At 52.0% G+C, this 26,992-nt stretch overlaps 1 protein-coding gene across 1 annotated transcript; it reads left to right on the forward strand.

Moving 5' to 3' along the window:
• Positions 1–6: 6 nt before the first annotated feature.
• On the forward strand, positions 7–26,992 carry Ehd3 (EH domain containing 3). Its single transcript, XM_010645335.3, has 6 exons — positions 7–284; positions 9,817–9,993; positions 13,552–13,649; positions 21,881–22,293; positions 22,794–22,958; positions 24,847–26,992. Exons 1-6 carry the CDS (start codon positions 58–60, stop codon positions 25,372–25,374), a joined length of 1,608 nt encoding a protein of 535 aa, XP_010643637.1. The 5' UTR covers positions 7–57; the 3' UTR covers positions 25,375–26,992.

The raw sequence follows: 26,992 nt of genomic DNA on the forward strand, positions 1-26,992 counted from the left end.
GTGAGGCGAGGCGGCGGCGGCGGCGCGACTTCCCCAGGGGCCTTTCCCGCTGCCGCGATGTTCAGCTGGCTGGGTACAGACGACCGCCGGAGGAAGGACCCCGAGGTCTTCCAGACGGTTAGCGAGGGGCTCAAGAAACTCTACAAGACCAAGCTGCTACCCCTGGAAGAGCATTACCGCTTCCACGAGTTCCACTCGCCCGCCCTGGAAGATGCCGATTTCGACAACAAGCCCATGGTCCTGCTGGTGGGCCAGTACTCCACCGGGAAGACCACCTTCATCAGGTGAGCGGGCCGAGCCCGGGCAGCCCACCCTGCCCCTCAGCGATGAGACCATCGGGCGGCTCCTGGGGCTCCACACCCTCCTGGTACGAAGGAGAAATCTTCAGTTTAGGGCTCTGGAGAAATCCTTGTGCGCAGCCTCAAAAGCTGAACCTACAGTTGCCCTGCTAGTCCCCCTCCCTAGCCTGTGCAGTGCCTATTCACTGTACTTAGCCCTCGATAAGGTGGTCAATTTAAAATGTTCAAATTCAGAACCACACCTGTTCTCCCCATTTTTCTGGATGTTGAAACTGAGGCCTGGTGGAGGGACATGGAGGAGGGCTCCTGGTCTTTGGAGGACGTTATGCTGGTGGCGTGCCTTACACACTCACTTTTTAGAGACTTGCCTTTCACAGCCAAGACCACTTCCCTTGCCTCTGGAAAGGCTCAGAGCAAGCACATGGGGGCCTTTGGGTTGCTGCTGAGGAGTCCTGATGGCTGCAGGACTGGAGTGAAGGTGGGCTGCGGACCCTGGGGCCCCCTGCCTGGTGGCGCCACTTGCCCTTTTGTAAAATCATTTTTCTTCTCTCTGTGGCACAGCTCTTAGATGTATCTCTCCAAGACTCAGACAGATGCAGAGTCCCCAAGAAGAATGCTTTTAGTCTGTTTTTCTTTCATCTTAATGGCTCTATAATAACATTAAAGACTTTTAGAGGTGGAAGTTACTGGCGTTGTCTCATGCAGTCCGTTCACTTTGCAGGTGAGGTAATTGAGGCAATATAGAGGTTAAATGAATTGTTCAAAGCCACATAATGGGCCATGGACCCAGGCAGCAAGACCTAGGTGCATATGAGCAGATGGTTGGCTGGGTGACTGTTAAACTTTGAGGGTGAGTCATCCGTTCCCTTGGACGACAGACTCCTAGAATCCTCAAGAAGTCCAGCCTGTTCAGAGAGGTCCATCTGTGTGCACCAGAGTGATGTCGTCCTTCCTGTCTTTCGAGAACAAGGTCCTCTTCGCATACAACCTGGCAGGCCAGGCTGCCTCTTGGGCTCACTTACCGGTCTTGCAAACTGTGGAGGGTGCTTGTGACCCTCCGTTGAGAGTCTTGCTCCTACAGTGTGGAAACGGGGTCCACCCCCAAATCAAAAGAGGATTTGAAAGCATGGGTCCTCTTGTTTCCACTCATTGGCTGTTTGAACATCTGCAGTATTCAAAGCCTGTGCTTTGTTTAGTAAGGAGAGCCGGAAAGTTAACAGTCTGGTTAACTTTCATTTTCTAGGTACTCATTTTCTCTAAGGTTAAGCCTATAGCTCAGGCCTTCCAGGAGGGAGCAGTAATGTGCACCATGCTAACATGTCACATCTGAGCAGAACCCTAAGTCAGGTTTGTCTGTGGAGTACACAGCCTGGGGCACAGCAGCTTTGATAGCGCAGGTGATTGCTGAAGTTATTGACTCGGGTATTTTACACTATTACAACTACCAGGGCCCCTAGATATTAATCTAATCCATTGCTTCTTAACTTCTTAAAAGATCAGCACCTGATTTGAAAATCAAATGAAGCTGTTGGCCTGGCTGTAGAAAAAATGCACACATATCCCAAATTTACATCTGAGTTTGGTGAGCCAAGAGCCATCCTTGAAGAACCCCTGATCCAAGCTCTGTCCCCCTTGTTTGCTTAAACGTCCGTCCATTGCTGCCAGAGATGTTTCAGAGTTTCCTGGGGATGAAGTTTCCTTTGTGATCTTTTCTCCCATTCCACGCGGCCCATTTTCCTGCCTCCCAGGAAGCAAAGGCCATTTGCTGGCTGTTCCACGATACATCCCTGGCTCTCTGGGCAGGCCTTGGCCATCACTCTTAATACATTGTGTTATTTTGAGCTCCTTCTTCCAGCATCTGTGCCTTACCATCTCTAGAGTCTCAGTTATAGGGAATTCCCAATGGATGTTTTGCAGAATGGGAGGGAAGATGAGGAAAGGTGAATATCCCTTAGGGCAGGGCCCCCAAACAACAGATGGGTTTAAGTGCTTTTTGTCCAAGACACTCTCCAGCTCTGCCTGAGTCATTGTTGGCTGTTATTGAGTCTAAAAAAATGGCAAAGTGAGGTGCCCCAGATTATTCCTTATCTGAGGTACACAGAGGGCTGTGAGAGACAGATCCCTCTTCTTTCTTATCCTCCGAGTTCAGGAGTTTCCCCAGCCCATTCATGCCAGTAACTGAATTTAGCTTCTGCATCAAAAGCTGTTTCCTCTCCGGGCAGTCAACAAGCAGAACTGGAGGGGTTGAAGCACAAGGAACCCCCCAAAACCAATTTACATATTTTTTTCCTTCTCATTAAATCCAGTGGTTTCTTTTATAAGTTGGAAAATGCAGAAAATCAATTTGAAGATGAACAAAATCATCCATAATACTATATAGCTCAAGAGAAAATATTTCAAATATATTTACCTTTCCAATATTTTTAGCTATTTATACCATAGTTGATATCATGCCACTTGTGTAATTTTGCATATTGGCTTTTCTTTTTGTTTATAACATGAGCATTTCCCATGTAATCGTATTTTTGACAGCTACCTAATATTTCACTGCATATAGAATGTTTGTTTTTAATTATTGTAAGATCAGCCTGAATGTCTCTGTCCATAAGATTTTTCCCACATACTGAACTGTTCTTTCAGAGATTCCTAGACATGGAATTATTGGGCCAAAAGTTGTGCATTTTGTTTTGTTTTTAGCTTTTTTACTCTTTTGCATTAAGAATTATATTTCATATGTGCCTTCCTTCCAAGAGGGTAAATGGGCCCAACATCTGTTCCCCAAAGTAAATAAATATCCCCCAGGATAAGTGCACACAGGCCTGGCTCTCAGCATGCCTGCCCCCCCCCAGTGTTTTTGCTTGATTCACTCAGGTCCCAGGCCTGAACCTATAAGGGACTTTTTCCTGGGAAACAAAGCCCTGACTCTGTCCCCCGCATTCTTGGCTTTTTGCCTCCTGAGTGACCATCCACTTTCATTTCTATGTGCTTGCCATGGGGTCTATTTCTTGTCTCAGGAAGAATACACAGAAAGGACATTCATCTAATAACTAATTAATGTGCTGTGATCTCTGCCTGAAATAACTTCCCTGGCCTACAGCCCAGCAACCAGAGTAATAAAATAAACAATAAATGGGCCTGGCGGCTGCTCCCCCCAACACAGACTGCTTCTTTGGAGTACAGTAGCTCTGTGTCCCTGGGCCCTGGCAGTCTAACTCCCACCTCTCCTGTTTCTCTCTCTAGCAGGCAGCCTTAAACCCCTCTTTTCTGTGTACCAGTCGGACCCCTGGTCACTCCTTCTCACGTCCCACTTTCTGTGGTTTCACTATGTGTCGGTAGTGGGTATGAACAGACGCTTCTCCTGGGGCTGGGGTCCTGAGTTCTCCTGGGCGCCCCAAGAGAGGCTTCCCTGGACCAAGGCTGGGCTGGTGTAGAGGCTCGGCCTGGGCTACAGAGCTGAGCTGCCTGAGTCCCCACAGGGAGGCCTGCTCTGGTCTCCAGGTGGGCATGGCCTTCTTGTGGGCAACTTGGCCTATGAGGTATGAGCACAGGGCAGGGATGCTGGGGTGAAGAGCACTCAGTGGTGAGGCCTACTCGGCTGACCTCCTCCTCTTTCACTTCTTCAGGGACTCTGTGTTGTCCCCCAAAAGGTGCCTGATTCAGCAGGGCTCTGATCTGCTGGTCTCAAAGTGGAGCTGGGTGAAAATCCACCTGCTTCTTCTAGGGCCTGGTTGTTACTCGGAGCAGAAGGCCCTAGGCCAGAGGACCTGTGTCTGCATCTGCCTTGAAAGCCAGGTGTCTGGAAGACTTCAGGACAAGTGTGTACCAGAGAGAGGCACGTCTCGAAGAAGGTGTTCGTCCTGTTCGTTCCCATTGGCCGCGGGAACCAGGCTGGGTCAGCAGAACTCAGGCTCCACTACTTCCTAGCCAAGAGACCAAGTTAGGAAGGTGGAGGTCAGGCCACCCAACCTTTCTGACCTTCAGTGTCCTTCTCTGTGCAATGTGAGTGACAGTGTACACCTCACAGGCACCAGGAGGGTCAGACCCAGTTTAGCACCCTTATGTTCCGCGCACTGTGCTATCATTCCTCTTTCTAGCTTGGTTCTCTGGCGTGAGACGTAGAGGCTGAGAAGGTCGTGGCAGCCTCTCTCCAGCACTGCCAGTCAGGGTGAGAGGGATCCTGCTTCTCCCTACCTCTGAGAATGAGAGGGAGCAGGACATTGAGCTCTGTGGATGGAGCAACGAGTGCCCAGGGTGGTGCCGGGCAAGAGGAGGCTAGCAGGAGGCTGAGTAGTGTGGCCTCTAAATTCTTCCTGCTGGGATAATGTACTCCCTCCGTAGCTGAGGCTTCTGTGCACCAGGGACAGTGGCAGGGAACATGGACTGTGGAACACATCTCAAGTTGGCCGTGGAGTGTCCCATCTGCTGCCTCACTTTGTGGTGCATTAATGCTGTCCCAAAAACCCTCATGAAGTTGTTGGGCAAGTATTATCCTGACCCTCTTTTACAGCTGAAGTACCACGTCCTAGGCACCTAGAGATATGGATATATAGCACAAACACCTGTTAATACAGGCTAAAAGTGATGGTTGCTTTTATTTTTTTTCCACTAAGTTTATTGGTACAGTTTAGGTGTACAGTACAGTTACATCCATCGTTGAGATCTTGTATCTTGGTTCTTATTTTTCCCCCATTCCTCGCCCTCCCTCCACCCTTCCCTATTTACAAAGACTTTGTTTCCATTTTGTCTCTTTCTGATATTTGCTGTTTGAGTGTACCGAAAAAATATGCAGAGCAAGACCTCTGAGGCTTTTAGAAAAGAGTGAATGGGATACTTAAGGCTTCAGAGAGGAGGCATTTCATGAAAATGTGAAGAAAAGCCCTCTTCATAGGAAAAATCAGAATTGCATTGGACTTCCCCACTTCTATTTTATGGTTCAGTGTTTATTTTGCATTAGGCCGTGAGGGCAGGCACCAAAATTTTTTCAGCTCTTAACACCTCTAAATAGGTGAACTTAGCTCCGAGTGTGGGCACCGTAACCACAATGTATTCTGCTGCAAGAGTGAAATAATGCTGCCATGCCACAGAGCTGGTAGGCCCGATTAAGAGGAATGATACAGGTACAGTTCCGGGAATGATGCCGGCAACACAGTGGAGCCTCAGCCGTCCTGTCCTGTGCCCCCTTATTCCTTATTATTATTGTTGTCTCAGCTGATTCCACCCCGGCTTGAATTAAGTATTTTTATACTGCTGTGGGAATGTTTTCACTCAGCAACACAGGCAATCTGTCTTGCTTCCCATAAATAAGCAGGACAGGAGATTCCTCGGTAGGTTTTTCTTTCTCGCACACAGCAGTAGCTTTGTTAGAAGGGCACCCAGTGCCACAAGCCATACCCAAATGTCCCTGAGAATTTACCCAGCCCCAGGCTCTCGGCCCGGCCTGACGGCACCCCACTGGACTTGCTGGTGACTCTCTGTTTCCCCAGACCTACATGTGGTCAGCAAGTTTCGGGTCATATGAGCCTAGCAGCCCAGTGGGCCCACTCTGAGGTGGTGGCTCTGTGACTTCCCAGGAAGTGGTCCTGACAGGCCGGGCTGGGCTCACCAGCCGAGTACATCGTGTCTCTCCGGGATGCAACGTGAGATGCCTGTGTAAGGAACATGACATGCCTCTGCTGTTGGGCGCTCTTCATTCTGGGCATTTTTGTGGCCTGCCTCAGAATGGGTCTTTCTACCCTTTTCTATTTCAACTGTCCCCGCAGCCTTTGATGACTCCCCCACCCGTCCCTCCCAGTCCATGATCACCACACCCCCTGCACATAGACTTCTCCGCCAAGCACTTACTTTCCCAAATCAGAGCGCTGATTCTCATGGGGAATTGGGCTTTGCTGTTTCTAAGTGTTCCCTTAGAGCTTGCCAGCCTCCTCTGGTCACCTGATAGCTGCAGCTTTTGCCTGCCACATTGCAGTCATTGTGGCTGCTGTGTGCTCTTGGGTACTGTGCTTACGGAGATGCGTGTGTGCCTCCGTTCTTGGACCTCAAATCTTCGTCTGTCCCTGGCCAGCCTCCCGCCAAACCATATTCTTCTGTGGCCTTTCTTCTCCCACTCCAGTTCCACATGGGGTTCAACCCTTTTGGCTTGTTCCCAGGGGTGGCTGCTTCCCTGTCCAAGGAGTGGCTCTGGCAGAGAAAGGGACAGCAGGTGCAGTAGTCAGGAGTGTGAATTCTCAAGTCCAAATGCCAGGTGTAAATCTTCACCCTGCTTTGATGGATGCATAACCTGAGGCATACGGTTTAACTTTTGTTTTTTTTGTTTGTGCCAGGTACTGGTTAACTGAAACTAATTTAATCCTCAGAACACTATGAGATGGGTTTTGTTAGGCCCCTTTGATGAGGATCATGGTGCTTACATTGATGAGCTAATCCACAGAATGTTTGGAACAATGCCCAGCGAGACACAGGTGCACAATAAGGATGAGCAGTTAAGACCCTGTTTCAGAGGGAGGTTGACTGTGGTTAAGTGTTCATGAGGCATCCCCCTCAGAGTTAGAGGACCCAGAGCAGAAGCACCCAAGGAAGCAGGAAGTGCCATCCAAGTGCACAACTGTTGTGCTATGTTCTTAGCTCAGCGCCAGCTCCCAACGTGACCCGCTGGCCAGAGGAAATCCTGCCTTCACACCCTGATTGTTGGGCTGGGATCTTGAAGGCCTGAGGGGCTTCCCAAGGCCACCGGAAGCAGTGCCCAGGGTATAGCCTCCTGGGCAGTGTGCTCCAGGCTCTGCAAGAGCAACAGCTTCCTACCTGGGCTCCCAGGGGAGGAGCACATAGCAACCAGTTTAAACTGCCAAGGAACTAACCTGGGAGTGAGGGCAGCTCCACACCCTCCCTGAAGGCACAAGTAGCACGCCAAGGACCCTGAGGAAACCCAGTGAGCCTCTCTGGCTCCAGCCCACCCGGGGAGGCCTAGGATGGCAGGGAGCTCAGCTTCCCACCCCGGCTTGTCCTCCCCACCTCTGGGACTTGGGCAGCCACAGTCTCTGGGCAGTGATATCCTCAGGAAAGAAAGCAGTTGAAGAGTGAAGGACTTGGGGTACTGATTCATTTTGGTTTCCCGCTGTATGACTGGCTGTTTAACTTTGAGAAAGCCATATAACCCTTGCTAGTTGGTTTCCTCACTCAGTACCCATCTCCAGAGCTTCTGTGAGGATTGAAAGAGACAGTGCCCTCAAAGTGTTCAGAGCTGTTTATCAACCCTGGCTGCAGGTTTGAGTCATCTGGAAAACACCTAAAAAGTAGTGATTGCTAGGGTCTCATCTGTGGATGAACAGGTCAGAACCTGTGACTTGGGGCTCCAGCGCCATCACCTAATGCTCCCTTAAGGTCTCAAATGTGTGGCCAGGGTTGGGGATCAAGGAGCAGAAAACCTCCAAGTTCCCTTTCCAATATAACAGTATCCAACTTTACGTCTCTTCTCCCAGAGTCTCCTGGATTCTCCCTCTGAGCCTGAATGTGGGTCCTCGAGGTTGTGAGGAGGAGGAAGGTGCCCCGGCTCCTGAGGGCTCACCCCACACACGCATCCGTTTTCTTAGGTAGTGTCCCTTAGCACTCCTGGGCAGAGGAGAGAATTCGGGCTCCTTCCTTCAGCCTGGCCTCCGGTGCTGCCTGTGCTCAGAGCTGTCCTGGGATCCCAGAGAGCTGTGTGGTCCTCACACTCTGTTCTCTAGGTCTCCAGGTGCCATTGATCTGGGCCTCTGCGGCTGTGAGGAGGGCAGTTGACCTGAGCCTGTCATTGCCCACGCCAGGAGAAGAGCAGAGAGTCACCCGCCACCTCAGGCCACAGCCAGAGTTGAGGGGCAGTTAGCTCACCACTCCCCTACCCACTCCAGAGTACCCATCACCCAGGGACTAGAATGGTGTGGGCTCAGTGGCTGCAGCGACACTGTCCAGAAGTGCATCCCTGGCACAGTGGCTCAGGGAACAGAAGGAACGTGGTGATTATTGTCCAGTCTCCCCAGGGGATAGATGACAAGGCTGGGCGAGGGAGAAGGCCTGCCTGAGGCCTCGAAGTAACTGAGGGACTAATTCTCCTGGCCCACACCAGAAGGCAGGAAGTGGAAACCTTAGAAACTGTCCCATCAAATAAACTCTTTCTCTTCTTTATCTTTCGGTTGAGATAATATATGAACTCCCCAGCCAGCCATGGTGGCACATGCCTACGATCCAAGCACTGGGGAGGCTGAGGCAAGAGGATTGCCATGAGTTCAAGGCCAGCCCGGGCTATATAGCAAGTTCAAGGGCAGTCTGGGCTACATCATGAGACCCTGGTTCAAAAACAAAAAAAATATATACATTCCCTTACCACCATTTTGGTTCCACCTAGGTATTGAAAATTATCAAAAGTTAGCAGTAAATGTTTTTGTTTTTGTTTTTGTTTTTTTGGCACTGGGGACCGAACTCAGGTCCTTGCGCTTCAGGGCAGGCGGTGGAACCACCGAGCTAAATACATTAAGCCTAAAAAAGAGAGGTGCATTGATATTATCAAAGTAATCCTCACAGATAAATTTCTGTCTGTGCCACACACAGCACCTTGGTGGTTACTGCGTTGCTTAGAGGCAGGGTATGTGTGTGCCAGTAGTGAATACGATAGGAAAAGCATCAGTAGATTAAAAAAATAGAAGCTTCTCTGGGTAAAGCAAATAAAAAACAGCAAAGTTATAATCTTCAGTCCGGAGTCCTACCGTATGCTATAATATTGGTAAGAAAATGGCCTAGAACTCAAGGATAGAAGGGAGACAAGTAACTTATTGAACGCCTGTCTGTGCCTTGCACTGCACAAGACATTTTGATTGCAGACCCATCTTTGAAAGTTTGAATTAAATGGATAATGACAGGAAAGAAAGGGTGAACTTCTTTGCTTAAAAATTCAATCAGTGACGTGTAAATACTGTGTGTGAACATATAACGTGTCATGCATGCGTGTATGGAGCATTTTTAGAAGGATTCGGAATGCAAAATACAGGTGTTAGAAGAACAAAAGGTCTAGAATGAAACATTCATTTTTTTATAGTTTACTCTTCACACTTTTTAATTTTATATCATATACAGTGATTTTTTTTCATTAAATAACCAGACTCAAATAGTGAGCTATGAAAAGCCAGCAGCCTCTGGGGGGTGGTCTGACTAACCACACCCATGCAGGAGTTTCAGCAGGTCACCTCCCTTGTGAGATTCACTGTACTTGAGCCAGGAATAGCTTCAATTTAGGTTTTTGTCCCGAATCCAAACCTGGCTTTCCCTCACCTTTTCTGCTTCGGGGAGGGAAAGGGGTCAAAAAGAACAGCAGAGATTTGAAGTGCGGCTGAAATTCCATGTGGAACTGGAAAGTTCTGAGGATTTATGAAATCTCATTGCCCCGGACCTGTCCCTCTCCCCCAACTCATGTGTGGCCAGCCAAGTAGCGATCTACCACGGTGCTCTACCAGAAGAATCCCCACATTACGACTGTGCTCCTTTCTGCCAGGTACCTGCTGGAGCAGGATTTTCCGGGCATGAGGATTGGTCCTGAGCCAACAACCGACTCCTTCATAGCAGTAATGCAGGGGGACGTGGAGGGGATCATCCCCGGGAATGCCCTGGTTGTGGATCCTAAGAAACCCTTCAGGAAACTCAATGCCTTTGGAAACGCCTTCTTGAACAGGTGAGTGTGGGGCAGAAGACGTGCGTAGAGTCTTCCTGCTGCTCTGGAGGATGGGAGGTGAAAGGACAGGGCGTAGTGTCCCTTGCTGGCTGGGAATGTTGCCTAGGCGGCTGCCAGAGATGAATGTGAGCAGCAAAGGCTGCGCTGATTCCTCCTGATCAAGGAGCAGGAAGGGTACAACAATAACTATTTCTTAATCCGCTCCCACGCTAATAAAAGCGGAGAAGGGAGACATCTGTACATTTCCCATCCTTTGCCTATGCCATGGCTGGGATTTTCATCTAACCGGCAGGGAGCAGAAAAGGGTCCTTTTCTGTCCCTGGAGACTTTTTACCTGGTGGAAAGAATCCTGGACTTGAGAGGGAAGACTTGGCTTTGAGGGCTGACTCTCCTACTGCACTCCCTGGGTGACCTTGGGCAGGTCACCTCCTCTCCTCTGGGGCACACTCAGGCAGACACCAAGGTTATCGTGAGGACTGGAATGGAAAAGTCTCTAGAGAGTACTTGGCAAGCTAATCTGGACCTTCACGTTGGCGCTCTCTCAACTAGAATGCAGGCTGGTCCCTTAATCACACCTGTTATATTTATAAATCCAGTTTGATGTTTCTGTTACACTTAGTAACTTCAAAGCTACTTTTTTCTAATTGGAGATATTTAGAGTAAAGGTAAAGAATACGGGCTTTGGGTTCAGGGAGACCTGGCTTCAAACCCTGATTTTGACTGCATCTTGAACAAATTACTAAACTTCTTTGTATCTGTCTTCTTCAATATGTGAAGTAGGGTGGCAGTGATATCTTCTTTCAGGGAGCTAATGGAGAGGTAAATGAGTTAATGAATAGACAACACTTAGTGGCTGCCACATAGTAACCAACAGAAAGGGTTAGGTTGTGGCAGCAATGTTAGGTATTTTTTATTTGACTCCCACATTATGCAGTGAGGGAAATGGGCATTGCGATTGCTGTGTTTGCAGTTGTAGAAGCTGATACTCATTCCCCAAACGGTTTTCAACACCTCTTATGCTGAGCAATAGTTCTTCAAAAGCATGAATATGTCTCACCTGTCTCGTACATAGTGACGCAGGGTGACAGGGATGAGCAGGAGCCAGGTGAATAGCATGGAACTATGGGCTGGCAGGTCCAGAGCAGAGGTGAGAAGTCATACTGAGGAATCATGGGGAGTTGGCCTGGCAGGAAGGAGCTCGTGAGGTTCCCTTGTGTTACATAGGGAAGGAAGTCCGAGGCAGTATAAGAAGTCTGAGGGTGCTAGTGCTGGTGCGGTGGGACAGGTGTCCTGGAGCCCAGGAGTGTCCCTGATGCCTGCAGCTGCAATGCCAAGGAGGCTTCAGCCCAGTGTGAAGGGAACGCCTGTGCTAAGACGTCGAGATCTAGACACGTTTGGGCTAGGGTGAGCCTGATGGAGAGAATAAGTCAGCAGAGGCGGGAGCATCTGGGAAGGGTGGCAGAATGGATTTGGGGCATGTTGAGTTTGCAGTAGAAGAGTGGACAGCTGAGGCGCATCATCCATCCCGGGGCAGAGGTGAAGAGCTGGACTGTAGGGGAGAGGACAGAAAACCCGGGTCACGCAAGAGGAGATTGGGATCATCGGAGGGGACCAGCACAGAGGTAGTGGTTGACCCCATTCGGGCGTAATAGTATAGAATGGTGATAGCATGTTGCGTTTTATGCAACAGCACGTAGTCTACCACGGGAACGAGAATGTATGTCATTGTCGTCATACCAGGTGCATTCCTGGGATTTGAGAGCTTTTATGTCATGGACCAAACCCCGCAGGTCTCCCTGGCTACACACATGAAAACCTGGAAGTGGGCACGAGGTGGAGTAGAGCTAAGGACTCTTGACTTGTTCCACTGTTATTGTCTTCCTCTATAAGTATGATAAAATGCAAGATATAAATTATTTGTGCCCCACCCAGTCTCTTCCTGCAAATGTGCATAAAGAAAATCTGGGAGAAAAACAGAAAAAAAACAAAACAAAACAGAAGAGTGGTTATGTTTCTGGTAACCTGGAGAAAATGGAATTGAGAAGAAGGCTGGAGAGGAAGGAGACCTTCATATCTCATTATATGTATTGCTCAACGGTTCTTTTTTTTTAACCCTAAACATATAACTTGAATATTATGAAAGTGCTTTGAAGACATTATATACGAAGGCATTGTGTGGAGAGTAACACGTGGGTACAAGAAAGCACTGTTGAGGGGGTCTAGACTCTTCACGTCTGTGGCTTCAGTGATTAAGGTGTAGAGCTGAGGAAGTGGACATATGCCAGGCCCTGCAGTGCCAAGGGGACCCCTGAGATGCTGGCCTGGAGAGGAGGCCACCTGCCCGAATACAAGGTGGCCGTGTGGAGGGTGGTCCTGTCCCCGCCCAGGGCTTGGCTAAGGCATGGAGTTTGGGTGGACTCCTGCCCAGTGGACAGAGATATGAAAGGGGTCAGCAGTGACGTGGGTCGGGGCCGAAAGTTGGCATCTGACGTGGACAGCGAATGATGGCTTATGTGCCACTGAAAGGGTGAGAAAAGGACATTCTAGGCAGAAAACACTGGAGAGAGAGGGAAAAGTACAAGCAGGGAGGAATGAAAACTCTGCGCCCGTGCAGGGCTGTGACTAGGAGATCGATGACATCATGGGTCTATGACCTGCAGTGCCCCACTGGTGAGAGATGGGCCTGATGGGGGTTTTCCAGGCACAGCCACATGCAGACATCAGGAAACAGGGACCCTACTGCCTGCCACCAGCTCTGCTGCAGCCCGCACCAGGTGCCATGGTGGGGATCCCTGGTGCAGTATGAGCTGTCCTTGAAAACCAGCCCCACTGCCTGGAAGCCCCCCTGTCTGCTTCGGGACGGCCTGGATAAGGCTTCTCTCCTTCACAAGTCCGGCCCAAGGATGAAAGTCTGGACATCCTGGGGTTCTCAACAGCTCAGGTTCACAAGCATGAGCTGTAGCTGCCTCAGGGTCACCCAGGGATGTCCTCAAAGTGCAGATCCCCAGGGCCATTGTGTGCTTGTGATCCTGGGATTCCAAGTCAGCACCCAGAGGGAGAGCACTGTGCCTGCCACTGAGGGTCGAATCAGAAGGACCCCACACCCTGACTCTGTATGCAGACCTTGAGGACGCTCGTGCCTCTGTCCCCAGGGCCCCATTGTGAAGAAAGTGGGGTCTTCTCACTGACCCTCTAGAGAAGCTGAAGGTGCAGAATGAGCCAAGCTAAGGGAAGCCACTCAGGCAGGATGTGGCCGACCAAAGACCCACTGAGACTTGGGGCTGCAAGAGTCAGGCCCAGGCTTTGGTCACACAGGCGAGTGGGCCGTCACCGGGGAGCAGCCCTGTTCCCTGAGATGGGACGTGGTGAGAGATGAGAGCGCAGTGCTCGGCCTGCTGTCCCTGGTACCCAGTCCTGAGCAGGCCCGCTCTGGGTGAATTGGAGCCTTTGGGCACACAGCTGTGGCTCACATGGGTCAGACGGGACCAGACTTGTGCAGCTGCGTCGGGGAAGGCGCCTGCCTCGTTGCTTACCGGGGCCCTCCTCTTGCCTGCATAGGTTCGTGTGCGCCCAGCTGCCCAACGCTGTGCTGGAGAGCATCAGCGTCATCGACACTCCAGGGATCCTGTCTGGGGAGAAGCAGAGGATCAGCCGAGGTAGGCCAGACCCTGTTCCCATGTTGTCGCTCTTCCATATTAGAAGAGAAGCATCCACAGCCTTCTCTTCCTTCATGGGTGGGCACGCGTGTGCTCTCTGGGTCAATTTTATGTGAGACAGACCTAGTCAGGCCAGCAGCTGAGCTCAGTGCTCTCATCTGTGAAATGGGAGATCAGTGTGTGCCTTACTGTAAGTTACTCACTGTCTCAGAAGCAACTGGCCTGGCTCCTTTGCAAGGAAATCAGATGTGCTGCATCTACCCCAGTGCTGTAAATGGAAGCTGGGCCTCGAGCCAGCTCAGCACTCGGAAGTCAGCCTCCCTCCAGGAACGGACAGCTGTGGACTGGCAACTTTCCCCGGGAAGCCGCTGAGGGACTCTCCCAAATCGACCTCAGGTGACGTCTGCCTCTGCGGCCTGTGCCTCAGCCCTCTGTGCTGTGGGGCTTCAGAGCTCTGCCCTGCCCCCAAATGCCACTGCGATGGTGCCAAAAATCCTTCCCTTCGAGGGCACAGCCTGTCCCAGCCATCACTGCTGACCCTCAGGACCCTGAGTGCAAAGTCACAGTGAGTGCAACCAGAGAGTGCTCCTAGGCTGTGTGTCATGAGCCCCGGTGGTCTAGACCTCTGGTGCCAGAACTAGCTTCTGTCCAGCGCCCTGAGAGCAGCCCTCACTTCCTTGCTGGAGAAAGTCTCTTCCGGTCAGGGCAAGTGTGGGGCCACAGGCCTGGCTATCGGCTCTTGGGGGTGCACCATGGCCAGTGGTGTGCTGAATAGAGAGGGAAGGTAGCAGGAGAGGCCTGCCTGGCAGCAACCTGCACAAGGGCCAGATTAACCTTGGGCTGTGCTTCAGGGAATGTTTGTCCCAGAGTTCTCACAGGGGTGGGCCTTGAGTGGAAAGTTCCCCTGTACCCAACACCCACAGTTAGGAGGCAGAGGGGAAGGAAGCTGCTGAGTCAGGAGGGGCCTTGGGACACAGTGTTAACCCCTGCAGTTGGTGGCCTGTGAGCCCTGGGGTATCATAGTGTAGCCTCCACAGGACCCTGGGAGCCTGGTCCCCCGTCCTGCTAAGTGTGTGCCGTGTGATGGAGGTGAGGTGGCTGGGATGAAGTTGTAGACCCTGGCCCTGAAGATAGAGGTTTCTCACCCTCACCTCCCCACCTGTGGTCTTCTCTGAGCATATGGCTCCTGGCTCTTAAGGCCACCGAGGGGCAACCTGGGTGGTCCTCAGTCCTTCCTCCTAAATGGTCCCACCCCACCCCAAGTGGCTCATGGGGCTCACCCTGAGTTCAGGCCCAGAGAGGCTTTCCCTGTCTCCTCAGGGAAGCTGGGAGGACCAGTCTCTCTTGAGCCAGGGTGGAGCTGAGCCACAGGTGCCTGCAAGACCAGTGCAGCCCCAAAGGAAGCCTCAGGGGTTTCCAAGCATACTAGGGGGTCCCAAATTCTGGGCAGTAGGACTCTGTGGATCTCAACAAGATCACATTTTTCTCTGAACCTCAGTGTGCCCATGTAGAACAGAAGGTGAGATCTGCAGACCGTAATGGAAACATGGGCCTCAGCGCCAGTTCTGGATCATGGTGAGCTCCTGTCTTCCCTCCTTGATTGCTTTCCAGGACTCCCCATTATTTAACCCCAAGGTAACCTATGTGAGCAGTGTTCCTTGTGATGTGGAGTGTAGAGCCTGTGTTGCTGGATGGGCAGCCCTGTTCCCAGGGATTCCTGCCTTCCTCAGGTCCTATTCCATTCCATTGTTTTCTTTGTCCTCTGTCTTCGGAGCTCAGTGACTTTTATAAAGACAAAGATGTCAGTGAAGTCTACATAGCTGAGGCCAGGTGGGTACTTTTTGTCCTGTAGAGACAAAAAGCTTGGCTAAAAGCTTGGCTTGCATCCTCAGCGTCTGTCTTTCTTTCTTTCTTTTATTCATTCTTTCTTTTTGAGACAGTGTCTCATTATGTAGTTGAGACTGACCTGGAACTCACTATGTAGCCCAGGCTGGTCTTGAACTCACAGCAATCCTCCTGCCTCAGCCTCCTGAGTGCTGGGATTACAGGCATGCACCACCACACCTGGCAATATTAGTATTCTTGACCTGCATATCCTCTCCTCTTATGCCACCCCATGCTAAGTATCAGGCAGGCTCCTCTGGGAGAAGTGATGGCTCTGTGAGTGGCTGTGCAGGACAGTGTGCTCCTGCCCTCCTGAATCCAGATTGCAGATGCATCTGCTGGCAAAAGCAGCCTATGAGAAAAGCCAGAGCTGGAGGCTGTCCTGCCAGCATCAGGTTGCCAGCCTGGGCCGGTGCTGACCTCAGCACCCTGAGGAGGAGAGGGGAGGGTGTCAGAAACCCTTTGTTATCAAGGACACCCTGAACGAGGAACATGTCCAGGGTGCAAAGCCCCTCCCAGCCTTCCTCACAATCACCCACAGAGCCCAAGGTCTTTGGCTGCACATATGGACACTCCCCACACAAACACTGTGCACACAGGCGTGTATGCAAAATGGAACTAGCATTATTGCAGCTTCTTGCTTGAGCCTCCCAGTAGGCTGAAGAAGACTACAGAGCAATGTTGGCACTTTTCCCCCTCCTCTGACTAGCCCAGGACAGGCATGGTCCCCGGGGACAGTCCTGCAGACCTGCCCTGCACAGCAGGGGACCTGGTCGAGGGGAACGTGGGGCCTGAAATCCAGCCCACATCCTGCTCAGAGCTGTGTCTCACTGTGAAGGGAGCATCGGTCTCAGGTCATCTCAGAGGCACCGAGGAGCCACACTAGACCGGCCATTCTAGAAAAGGAGCCATTCCCAAGGACCTCCTGGCTTCAGGCTCCATGGGGAGGAACCCTTGGGCTTCAAACTACAGCCCAGCAAATGTGGCCCCTGCTCAGGCTGTGTCCCTGTGCTAGGCTTGAAGGAGTATGTGTCTTGGAGAAGCCAGATTGAGAAGGTCCCAGGCCTGGTCTCTGGATGGAGACACTTTAGGTAGGCAGGAGAGGCAGTCAGTGGGGCAGTTCCTGGAAGTGGCAGGATGTGCCTGGCCGGGCTCATTACTGGGAAGACTCCGGAAGGCCACATGTCCTCACGTTTCCAGACTGCTTCCCAGCTAGCAGTCCCCACTGCCCCACTCGGTAAGAGCCACCCCTGTGCTTCATGCACAGCTGCATGCTCCTTCCAGTGGGAGCTTTTCTGCAGGCCCACGTCACACATCTGGAGTGGAATCCCTAACCTCCCAATTCCTACTCCAGTGGTTTTTCAGCACTTTAGGACTGAACAGCTTGCCTGGGAACAGCAAGTGGATAGGATGAGGGCAAATTTCTCATCTACAGGTTTCCTCTGGGGCCTTTGGAGCTCAGACTGGGGAGTCTGTGTGTATCTCACAGCCTCATACCCCTGGCCCATCCCTGGCACCCTCCCTGGAGCTGGGTCAGCACTTAGGCATGTGTTTGCCAGCACGCTATGTGGGCAGTTACAGGCCTGGGCAGAGCAGCTGAGCCCCAGTGCCTGCAGGAGGCTTCACCCGCAGCTTTGTGGTTGTCTGGAGCCCTGTGACGAGGCTGCTCTGGCCCCTCTTGGAGGCCACTTCCGAGAGATGACCAGAGCAACCTTTGCTCCCCATTGTCATCCAAGTCTATCCCACTTTTTGGAGATGGACGCCTTTTTATTTCTCTTTTGCTAAAATGCCTTTCAATCTTGTTGGTGATTTTAGGGGAGAGGTGGGACTTGTTATCTGCTCACTGCACATAAACGCCTGATGGGAAGGCTTCGTTCTGTGCTCTAGGCTCACACAGGGCTACAGGCTAAGAGAATGGCAAGTGCCCACCCTCTCTCTGTGTCTCTGGTTCCTCTCCTAGAGATGCATATGCTCTGTCCACCTCCTGGCCTGAGGAGCACTAGGAGGTTGATTGTGCAGCTGAAAACACCAGGAACAGCGCTGCCCTGCTCTGTAGTTTAGCACTCAGGGAAGCCATTGGGTGGCTAAGGAGTGGCCTCGCTTATTGAGTTTGGCTCATTGATTTCCTCCTGCCTGGCACCCCTTGGAAATGGTTTCTTCCCGGATCCCTGGAGCATGGGTGGAGAGTCACAGATTGGCAGCTGGCTCAGCTTGGAGCCTGCCCACCAGATCCCCTAGAGCCTGCAGAGTTGGAAGGGAGATTTCGGGGATAGAGGAAGGCTTCTACTCTCTATAGCCTTGTTTCACAGACCTTTGGAGCCATTCCTGGCACCAAGGAGGGGAAGGGGGCCTGTCACCGGGCATGCCATTCACCCTGGACGTTGGTGCAGTCTCCAGACTGAAGCCACACCCGCTTCCACATGGCTTATTCACGTGCATCCTGTTTCCATGGCTCTACCACGTACCCCTCATGCGAGCAGTCATCATTATTCCCATTTTACAGCTGAGAAAACTAAGGTTCAGACTTCCCAGGTCACTCTGAAAATAAATAGATAACCGTTTTTCCTCATGGGGTCCAGCCTGTGCCTTTCAGATGCCTCCATTCCTGGACATGCACATAAGTCCAGGCCATGGAAGCAATTAAATGTCTATCCTAGAGGTTCCATGGGCTCATTGCAGGTTAGGCAGGAGCAGGGAGGGTGAACTACTGAGGAGCTTGCGGAGCCATTGCTTTGTTTTCCTGGTCGTCTTAGCCACACCGGCAGAAAGCTCCGGGCATTACCATTTGTCACCCATTAGCAGCTTGCCAGGGCTTGCAACACTTGAAAAGTCGGAGGATGAATAGGAGGCTTCTGTGGGTCTAAAATCCGAAGAAGGGTTCTAGAAGCTGCCTGCCTGTCTCAGACAGGAGCAGAGGTCACACAAGCCCGCCCGAGTTACCTAAGACAGCAGGCTCCAGGTTCTTTTCTCACCCACGGTGCCTGCAAAGGCATCCTTGTGTCTAATCTCCGTGCATCGCACTGTGCTCCCATCCTCACACCTGCAGAGAGTTGTGAACCGAGAGAGGAAGCCCAGAATCATCCATCCAAATTTAACAGGTGAAGAGATTAAGGGTCAGAGAGAGGATGCTGCTTGCTCAGGGACACACAGCAAGTTAGTAGATGAGCAGAAGCTAAGAGCAGGCCAGGTTGGTGCTTCTGTGGGGCCCCCGGTGGAATACATCCCATCTTACAGAGGCCGGTGCATAGCAGGAGCTCTTCATGAAGGAGGTAGGGGAGAAAGGGTGGCCAAGGTCACACCTGCTCAGTTTTACCTGCATCCTCTGATTGAATCCTCAGAACAGTATGACTGGGGCACCTGTGGCTTCTAAATTAGAGACCAGCAAACCACAACCCAGAGACGACTGTTCACCGTCTCCTGGGCCTGTACTGCAGAGCAAGGCTCCTGCTTCTGTTCTGTTCAGCAAACACTACTGGAGCAACAGCCATATGCCAGGCCCCCGCTGGGCACAGGGGAAGCACAGAAGGCTGGAGCTGCTCCGCCCCGCCCTGCCCAGCTCCCAGGCAGCGTGGAGGATCCCTGTGGCGAGCAGAGCACTGGCACATGCGTGTGTGCCCAGGAACCTCCGAGGAGACTGATCCTGCCCATGGGGCCAGGCACATGCTGGGGCTGCCCACTCTGGCAGGGACAAGCTGCTGCTCTCCCCCTTGCTTCCCAGAGCAGGGCTGGGCAGGTTGAGGGGTCCTCCTCCCCCTGCAGACACAGCCTCCATTCCTCTTAATGTGCCCTCAGGGACGGGAGCCAGGAGAGAAGGCAGTGCCTCTTCTCTCTGCAGCTTCTCTGGTGCCTTTGTTGTCCCAGACCAGGGGAGGGGCAGCTAAAGTGCTGAGCTTGGGCTCCGACCCTGGGTCTGGCTCCGATCCTTGATGCTGTTTTCTTGTCAGGAGGCCCAGCCTACTGTCTTAGCCCCTATGCGCAGCTGAGCCAGTGTACACACCAGCGCTGAGGGCTGAAGTTGCTGGATGGACCAGGGGGATCATAGAGTGCTGTGCCCATTGCTGCCTCCCTGTGGCCTGCACAGCCACCATTAGGACCCATGCCAGGCTGGATAGCAGAGCAGAGAGGCCTCTGAGCCCGCTGCCTCTCTGATGCTGTTCCAGGCATCAGAACAGGGACAGACCCATTTTCAGGTGTGGGGATTGGGGTGGGAGGATCAGGTCGCCTTGCTTTCCAGAGCCCTCTGACCTCCCACAGCCAGGGCTCTAAGGGACTGCCTTTGGGAGGAGGTTGGCCCTGCCAGCTGGTGGCTGAAGGGAAGATAAAAATAGGTCGAGCTGCGGACTGGAGAGGGGAGGGAAGCTGGCAGGGAGTGCACAGCCTCCCCGGCTCTGGAGAGGCCCAGGTGGGTTGTTGCGGGTGGTGGGTGTGGGCAGACTGTCTCACAGGGCTGCTCGTGGTGGGGCCACTCCTGGCCACCTCTGTGAGCCCCAGCTCTCTTCCCTGGAAGCAAGAGTGCCGCTCTTCACACCACCTACCTCAGAGGGGGTGGTGAGGGCGAGATGAGGTCACGGCGGAACTTTCCAGCCGGAGCTGGCATTGTGCTTGGAGTCAGAGCACAAGGGCGGCTTCCCGCAGAAAGGGTGGTCCTGGCTGAGTCATGACCCTGCAGAGCTCGTGTGACCATCTCTGAGGTGGGGCTGGTAACCCTCTGCCTTGTGATGGGGTAGAGGGAGCCTCTGCAGTACTTTGTCGGGGTGTGGTCACACCTGCCTCACAGGAGCCTTCCCGAGGACATGGAGGATACCAGTCTGCCTGTCTCTGAGCCCCAGTTCTCCTTTACTTAAGTCAGAGAGTTGGGCCGATGCCCTCTTAGGGCCCCCTAGCCCGTGGGTCTGCCCTTCAGCTGTGTTAACAGGCAGCTGACAGAAAGGCGCCAGGAGATGATAATCCCTGGAGGTGTGTCACCCACAGCGGCCCGAGTCTGGACAGTGGGTGTCAGGGGTCTTGTCTCCTTCCTGGTTGGGGTCTCTCAGAGGCCTGGAAAGCCCAAAAGGGCTCCTCCAAGCAGCTGCAGACAACAGGTCACTCTGCCCATGGTAAAGTCACCCCTAAGCAGGAGATAAAGCTTTAATACACCCTAAATATGTGCCTGGGTGTCCAGAAGATGCCGAGGAGAGGGAGCCCCAGAAATCCAGGCTCCCTGGCTTGCCCCATCTGTCCTCATCCCCTGCCCCCTCTAAGCCTACCTCCTTTGAAACCAGGTCAGGGTGGAGGCTGGTGCACTGATTCTGGAGCTGCCTCCCTGGGTTTGAATCCCAGCCCTACCACTTAGCAGCTGGTTACCTCCAACAGCTTCCTGTACCTCTCCTGGATGTGACAGCTGGGGCTCATATTAGTTTCTCCCTCCTCTCATTCAAAGTACTTAGAATGGTGCTGGGCACGCAGTGGATGAACCTGTGTGGGAGTTAATTTATTACTACCGTGGACCAGTGGTTCTCAGTGTGGTCTTTGGATCGGCAGCAGCAGTAGCCTCTCCTAGGGCTTGTTAGAACTGCCTGGCCCAGACCTACTGGGTCAGAGACTTGCAGGTGGCCTCTTGTAGTTCCGGTGCTGGTGTATGTACAGATTACTGGGACAGCCTCCCCTCCGGCCTCTCCTGGATGTGCAGCAGCCTGGGGTTGAACACAGCTATGCTCTGGGGCTCCTGTACTTGATGGATCAGCAGTGGATGACCAAGGCGTGGCCACCAGTGGTCCTGTGACATCCTAGGGAAGAAACCCCATGTGGATTTAAGAGCCAGGAGTTCTGGGCTACAACAGAGAGTGATGAAAGAGATGAGATCAAGTCAGTGTGTTCCTAACGAGAGCTGAGATTTCTGCCAGACCAGTGATGGGCATCATCAGAACCATCATCTGTAACTGGCATTTTTCTGTTTTGTTGTTTTGGGAACTTATAAAACAATTTCTAGGTCTTTATTCAAATTAAGTTTCCGGAATATCGTTTCCAGCAGGGCTCCTGGCTGCTAAATTAAATAAGCAAGAATAGGAAAGCTCGATGGTGGCTGTGCTTTAGAGGAGCAGAGATGTTTATAACAACATCTATTGTTACTGAGCATCTGCTAAATGCTAGGCTCTGAATGCATGTAATGCTCATCATTATGGTAGGAATGATAGCATGCCCATGTTTTAGATTTTAAAAACACTAGGGGACATTGAGTAATGTACTCAAGGCCCATCAGGATGTGGACGAGCCAGGATCTGAATTCAGATCTGACAGTTATTTCTCCTGTACCACCCCGCACACTTATGCCCCAAAGGTCACTCCGCTGACTGTCCCTCTGCCGGCAGGGTACGACTTTGCAGCCGTCCTAGAGTGGTTTGCGGAGCGGGTGGACCGCATCATCCTGCTGTTCGATGCCCACAAGCTGGACATCTCTGATGAGTTCTCAGAAGTCATCAAGGCCCTCAAGAACCACGAGGACAAGATGCGGGTGGTGCTGAACAAGGCTGACCAGATCGAGACGCAACAGCTGATGCGGGTGTACGGGGCCCTCATGTGGTCCCTGGGCAAGATTGTGAACACCCCAGAGGTGATTCGGGTCTACATCGGCTCCTTCTGGTCCCACCCCCTCCTCATCCCCGACAACCGGAAGCTCTTCGAAGCTGAGGAGCAGGACCTGTTCAGGGACATCCAGAGCTTACCCAGAAACGCCGCTCTCCGCAAACTCAACGACCTCATCAAGAGAGCCAGGCTGGCCAAGGTGAGGCTGCCTCAAGAGACAGCAGCAGGGTCAGGGTGACAAACCTGGGGTTTAGCTGTAAAAGTGAAAACGCCCTCCGACAGTGGACTGCCCCTTCCAAGAGGGAGTGTCTTGTGACCGTGGTGTCGTGAGCATCCACCATGCTAGCTCAGCCCTCTGGTCACAGGCCTGGATCAGCGGGCCACTGCTTACACCCGAGACATCTCCAGCCCAGCAGGCTGTTAGCCTCTTTGTGCCTCTTTTCACAGCTGTAAACTGGAAGGGTTCTTGGGAGTTACGTGGACTCGGCAGCCGTCTTCCCACCCCCACTGCTGCCCTGACCATGTCCTGCATATCCTCCCCTTGGCTGGCCGGCCCTGCCTGAGGGTGGAAAGATGGTTGCAGGATCAGGAGTGGGAAAGCGGGGAGGGGGGTTTGAAGGAAAAGGCGAACTGAGCAAGCCTAAAAAAGGTCTAGTCCAGGGTCCGGGTGTGAAGGTTGCCACTGTCCCTGTCTGTCAGGTCCACGCCTACATCATCAGCTCTCTGAAGAAGGAGATGCCCTCAGTGTTCGGGAAGGACAATAAGAAGAAGGAGCTGGTGAACAACCTGGCCGAGATTTATGGCCGGATCGAGCGGGAGCACCAGATCTCACCTGGAGACTTTCCCAACCTGAAGAGGATGCAGGTAAGCAGAGCAAGGACCTGTAGGACAAGGGACAGCATTGCTCCATCTGGCAGCCAGAGAATGGAGGAGGGGACTGTCAGAGGTCTCAGAGCAAGCTGAGCCCAGAATCAGAAGGCAGGGCGTTACCCTAGTCCTGTTCTTCGTATCCCCAACAGGTGCCACTTCTGAGCCTGGGGAAAATATGGGCCTCAGTGTCCTCAGGGTGGCTGGTGTATCAGATCAGGTTTAAGACCTCGCGTTTAGGACCACCTCCAGTTACAGCCACCACAGGATTGACATCTCTACCGTCTTCTCCACCAAAGGCCCCAAGAACCTTGCCCTGTCCTAACTTTACCTCTGTGCTCCCCTGACAAGGTCATGTGATGCTAGAGTTGCTTCAGAATTAATTTTCCTAAACTAGGGAATTCGAAAACCAAAACCAGCAACCACATAAGTATCAGTAATAAGTGGTGGTCTTGTTTTGATCTTCAGGGCAGGAACAAGTTTCTCAGTTTAAAATGAGGGTTTTCAGGGCATCCCTAGTCCCAACTATGCATTTTAGCTTCCTTCCTAATAAAGTAAAAAGAAAAGCAACTAATCATTCCATTTGTCTGTGGATCTGTCCATTCATACAACTCCTTAGCGTGAGTTCAGAACCAATTTCAGGGTGGTACGAAGCTAACCTGGGTTAGCTCATCTCTGTCATTTGTGGCTTAGACCCCTTCTGCTCTTTGCTTTTCCTTCTGTTAAGAACTTGATGATCTATAAGCAAACACCTGGGGAGATGACATTTTAATGAGATTACGTGACCCCTTTTTAAATGTGAGGACCCTTTGGTAATGTGACTTTCACCTTTTCACTTGTTTGCCTGTCCAGTAGTGGATCCTATAGTTAGTTACATATGCTGATGCCGTCCCCCTAGGAGACACTGGAAGAGGCTTCAGGAATTAGTGAGGGTGAGGACCTGGCAAGCGAAGGGCCATGGTGCACTGGCCCAGCCCTAGAAGGAAGGTGAGAAGTATCCAGCTAACGCTTGCTCTCAAAGTGGGTGTTTCCTGAATTTTTCTATGGTGAACTCGATGTGCTTGTCTCTGCACTGGCCTCTTCCCAGGTTGCTGAAATTGCTGGGGCCAGGCCAGGGAGAAGCTGGGTGTTCTAGACTGGGAAGCTTTCCAAATCTCAGAAATGTACGAAATAGAGCAACTTTATTTTATAGTGCACATGGGTAGCCGTGCAAAAGTGGGTCAGGGGTTGTTGCAAAAGCTGCCTCCCTGCCTGTACCTACTATGTCAGATCCATGGGTAGGGAAAAATCTTTTGAAGATTCTCTCTAGGCAGTTCCAGTAAACATCCTGATTAAGAACCATAGGTTTGGGATTGACTTTTGGCTTTTATTATGATTTGTTTCTAGTTGTCTTCATTTTCCTTCGCTAAATGTGAGTAGAATAGGATTTCCCTACCTACAGAACACTGTGGGTGGAGAACCAGTGACCCAGGCAGTGAATGCACTTTCTGTGATTTTCAAGAATAACCCTAATCAGAGACCCACATGACTCAGCATCAGAGGGACACGGCATTCGAGGATTGCCTTTCAACACTCAAAACTAATTTAAAGAGAATTGTAACGATTTACTCTCTGGATGACATCAAAAGGGAAGGGATTCTAAACAGATCAAACCATATTTGTTTAAATTCCCTTTCTTCCCCAGCCCCTGCTCCTGTTCTGCTTCTGCCTGAGAGCTTCTGTCCTCCGTCGTCAGCCCAGTGGGTCCCTTTTTGTCCTCCTCCTATTTATGATGACTTTGTAATGTCGATTTGCGCAGTTTCTGAATCAGAGGCTGTGAATACCCGCCACTCCCAGTGGAAGATCTTCCATTACAGTCCATCTCCATCTTTCTCTCTCTTCCCAGGACCAGCTGCAGGCCCAGGACTTTAGCAAATTCCAGCCGCTGAAGAGCAAGCTGCTGGAGGTGGTGGATGACATGCTGGCACATGACATCGCCCAGCTCATGGTGCTGGTGCGCCAGGAGGAGATCCAGCGGCCTGTGCAGATGGTGAAGGGTGGAGCTTTTGAGGGCACCCTGCACGGCCCCTTCGGTCACGGCTATGGAGAGGGGGCTGGGGAGGGCATCGATGATGCTGAGTGGGTGGTGGCCCGGGACAAGCCCATGTACGACGAGATCTTCTACACCCTGTCCCCCGTGGATGGCAAGATCACAGGGGCTAATGCCAAGAAGGAGATGGTGCGCTCCAAGCTGCCCAACAGCGTGCTGGGTAAGATCTGGAAGCTGGCGGACATCGACAAGGATGGCATGCTGGATGATGAGGAGTTTGCGCTGGCCAACCACCTCATCAAGGTCAAGCTGGAGGGACACGAGCTACCCAGTGAGCTGCCTGCCCACCTCCTGCCCCCATCCAAGAGGAAAGTCACAGAGTAACAGAGGCAGGGCCAGCTCTAGAAAGGCAGTATTAGAGGAGGGTACATACACATGCACGCATGCACACACATCTCGACAGTTGCACTGTAGATGAGAAGGCATAGCTGTTCTGACCACTCCGGGCTGATCCTTATTTGGACACCTCGCCAAGTTCCTAGCATTGGTAGAGGACAGCCCCACCCCGGGTCATAGTGTACACGCCTGTGTCTCCACATCTCTGACCCTCCCATCCCCAGCTTTCCAGAGACCAGGACAAATCACTGGCCCACATGTGGCCCACCTACCCCTATTCCCCAGCACCTCCACACTCTGGCTCCAAGCAGATGGGAAAGGCTTTTCATTTAATAGGTAATTCACTTTATTTCCAATCCACTCTATTTTCCTGTGCTTTTCTTTCTCCCTCTTTGCCTTCCTAGTAAGAATCTACTCAGGGTTTAGAGATGTGAGCAATGAAGGGCAGTGAGGCAGGAGAGCCGAGTTGGAAAGCATCCTCTGAGCACTGTGTCCCAGACTTGAAGAGATGTTGGCTCGTGCCATGCGCCCTGTTCTGTCCCGTCCTAAGGCTCTGTCTTCCCAGCTTTGAACTCTGTCTGCACTTCATTTCAAAGCATCGCAGATGGGGAGAGAAAAGAGAAAAACTTGGAAGAGTACGGCAGCCATCTTTTGGCCTTCTGCTGGAAACCTGTCAGAGCGATCCTAGCCCATGGATTTTGTCGTTTGGTGTTCTTCTCACCTGGCCTGTGATGTCTGGATGCTCATACCTGACTCATGCTTATTCAGCCCCTCTGTCCCAGGAGCTGTGTTAGCAGCTTATGTGCATTACTGTCTGTGGGCCTTACTAATCCCCAAGTAAGGATCTGTTGGCCCCTATTTTGTGGAAGAGGACCCTGAGACACAGAAGAGTTTATGACTTTTCTAAATTCACAGAAGCCACTCATAACTGTGAGAAGATGGAAAGCCAGGACCTCAGATCTACAGTCTTGTCTCTGTACTGTGATGTGTACAGGAGCCCAGCATTGCTATGTACTGGTAAATCACAGAACAAGAGAGCATGCAGGCCCCCTCACAGCCCCAGCACCAGCTGGCAAGGGAGAAGGACCTGCCAGCATTTGGTGGGCCATCAGTCTGGCCATCTGTCACCTAATAGAAGCAAACCGTGCCTTCTGGCTGTGCACCCCACGTTCCCAGCATCACAGGCACCCAACCACGCAGCAGGAGAGTGGGCTAGGCTGCTGCCAGTCCCTGCGTGGCCTCCCACCCATTAGCCTGACTCATTCCAGCTCAAACGCAGCCACCGGTTCTTACCAGGCAGGGCCTTGTGCCGATTCTCAGAACGCCAACTTTAGAGGCCGAGAGTCGTGTTCCTGTAGGGTCCCCGTGACTGCTACAACCTTTGCAAATCCCACTGTACTCGGTGTGCTACACCTTCCTTCATGGTCTCTCCCCAGCTTGCTCTGTGGCCACTGACAGTCACTGTATCTGTTACTCTCTTACTGAGATGGAAAATGAAACAAGTATAACTTATTTTATATCTATGTTCAAACTATATAGAGAATATTCTGTGTATCTATGATGTGCTTACTACTGCAGTGCATTCCTTGTTAGTACTCATGTTAAT

This window comes from Fukomys damarensis, unplaced genomic scaffold (genome assembly GCF_012274545.1).
Source record: "Fukomys damarensis isolate Sample0158 unplaced genomic scaffold, DMR_v1.0_HiC HiC_scaffold_2, whole genome shotgun sequence".
Lineage (NCBI taxonomy): Eukaryota > Metazoa > Chordata > Mammalia > Rodentia > Bathyergidae > Fukomys > Fukomys damarensis.

Coding starts and splice junctions, on each gene's coding strand:
- Ehd3 (XM_010645335.3), top strand. CDS start 58: ATGTTCAGCTGGCTGGGTACAGACGACCGCCGGAGGAAGGACCCCGAG. Junction 22,294..22,793: donor AGAGAGCCAGGCTGGCCAAG/GTGAGGCTGCCT, acceptor CCTGTCTGTCAG/GTCCACGCCTACATCATCAG. Junction 22,959..24,846: donor CCAACCTGAAGAGGATGCAG/GTAAGCAGAGCA, acceptor CTCTCTTCCCAG/GACCAGCTGCAGGCCCAGGA.